Genomic DNA, 2092 nt, shown 5'->3' with positions numbered 1-2092 from the left:
TCCAGAAAGAGAAATTATGGTAGTGATGTTCCAAGGTATGATGAATTAAAACAGTAACAAATTATAGTTTCATATTTTATTCTCCTATGAAATTATATAATTGGTTTGGTTACCAAGTTAGATTTTTCATAGAAGTAGCACAAACTATGTTTATTCTTTTAATAAAATGAAAAAAAAAAGTTTACTCAGTACAAAGCATTTCATTTCAGAAGAATTTATTAAGAAATGTGTGAAGGCTCATCAGATAAATGGGAATTTACATGTTTCACACAAGGTTTGAACCAATTTGAGAGAGCAGAAAAATAACAAAAGAAAAAACTTAGATGACAGAGAAGAGAAAAGTTAATAAAAGATGTTTTTAAAATTGTAGAGAGAAGTGAAATCGAAGAAATGGAAATGCCAGGTAATAAAATGAGGAAGCAGTTGCTATTACCATAATCTAAACAAATAATCTCACTATCTGGCTCTGAGACTTTAAGCCCTGCTATCATTCTTCAGCTCGAGGTAAATGGACCTTTCCTAAAAGTTTCCATCCCAAAGAATCTTTTTAGAGCTCTCTTTATGTCTTTGTTTCTCAGACTGTAGATGAAGGGGTTCAGCATGGGTGTGACCACAGTGTACATCACCGATACTATAGCACTTGTGTGTGAGCTGTGGGTAGCAGTGAAGCTAAGATACACTCCTAAGGCCGAACAATAAAATAAGGAGACAACAGAGAGGTGAGATGCACAGGTGGAGAATGCTTTACACTGCCCCTGAGCTGATGAGATTCCACAAATAGAGGATACTATCTTAGAGTAAGAGTAAAGGATGCCAGCCAGGGGACCACCCCCGAGAATTACAGATCCAAATGACATCACCATGTTATTGAGAAAGGGGTCAGAACAGGCCAGTTGGATGAGCCATGTGGTTTCACAGAAAAAGTGGTGGATTTCCAAGTCTGAACAGAAAGACAATTGCAAAATCATTAAACTCTGTAACAAGGAATGCATAGAACTCAACACCCAAGACAGCAGCACCAGCAGTCCACAGAGCCGGGGGCTCATGATGACCGTGTAGTGCAACGGGTGGCAGATGGCCACATACCGGTCATAGGCCATCACAGTCAGGAGGAGGTCATCTAATCCTGCAAAGAATAAGTAAAAATACACCTGGATGATGCAGCCTTCATAGGTGATGACTTTCCTCTGTGTCTGAGTGATTTGCAGCATCTTTGGGATGATGGTGGAGGTTAAGCAGATGTCTACAAAGGACAGGTTGGAGAGGAAGAAGTACATGGGGGTGTGGAGGTGGGGGTCTGAGCTGAAGGCTAGGATGATGAGTAGGTTTCCAAACACAGTGATCAGGTACATGGAGAGGAAAAGCCCAAAGATGAGGGGCTGCAATTCTGGTCCCTCTGAAAGTCCCAGAAGAAGAAATTCTGGGATTTGTGTATTGTTCCCTGGATCCATGTGATGAAGGTGACTATCAGGAAAGAAGAAAATAGCATGAAGAATTTTCACCCAAACAGACACAGCTCACATCATTGAAACACTATAATTTCAATTTTTTTGGCATGAAATTGATGTTAATATGTTGTATGTAGATAAATTCTCCATAAAGTTATACCCCATTTCACCTCTGAATAGAAATTTTTGTCCCATTCTCAGTATATTTCCAAATGGTTCATGTATTTACAGTTTTAATGAGAAATTCTTTCATGCATTTGAGAAAAATATTGAGAGCAAACTTGTCCCAAGCCATACAGAGAATAAGTAGAGGTGCTTAAAAACAAATCCCCCACAACCCAAGGATGGTGAAAGATGATATTCAAATAAATATATAATATGTTAGAAGGTTACAGGTGTTATGAAGAAAACAAAAACATGTATAAAGGAGAGAACAGTAGGTGGCATTATTTTATACCAAGTTGCAAGGGCTGCAAACAAGGGGTTATTTGAAGCGATGTCAAGAAAGAGAGAGAAGTACCCAATGAGATACCAGGAGAAGTGTGTGTGTGGCAAAGGGAACTGCCACTGCAAAGGACCTGAGGAAGATGCTGGTTCCACATGTTCAAAGGCAAATGAGAAAGCCAGCAGGGCAGAGGGATAAT

The 2092-nt window shown here is 39.3% G+C and overlaps 1 protein-coding gene across 1 annotated transcript; it reads right to left on the bottom strand.

Annotated features, from left to right (window-relative positions):
• Positions 1-494: 494 nt before the first annotated feature.
• On the bottom strand, positions 495-1515 carry LOC129641973 (olfactory receptor-like protein OLF4). Its single transcript, XM_055566544.1, has one exon. It carries the CDS (start codon positions 1449-1451, stop codon positions 495-497), a length of 957 nt encoding a protein of 318 aa, XP_055422519.1. The 5' UTR covers positions 1452-1515.
• Between the last annotated feature and the right edge of the window lie 577 nt (positions 1516-2092).

Source organism: Bubalus kerabau, chromosome 1 (assembly GCF_029407905.1).
Source record: "Bubalus kerabau isolate K-KA32 ecotype Philippines breed swamp buffalo chromosome 1, PCC_UOA_SB_1v2, whole genome shotgun sequence".
NCBI classification, from domain to species: domain Eukaryota; kingdom Metazoa; phylum Chordata; class Mammalia; order Artiodactyla; family Bovidae; genus Bubalus; species Bubalus kerabau.
Note: the sequence above shows the minus strand (reverse complement) of the source record. Positions and strands in the feature narration are given on the sequence as shown.

Bases quoted from the DNA above. Each gene is read 5' to 3' on its own strand.
- LOC129641973 (XM_055566544.1), bottom strand. From the start codon at position 1,451: ATGGATCCAGGGAACAATACACAAATCCCAGAATTTCTTCTTCTGGGA.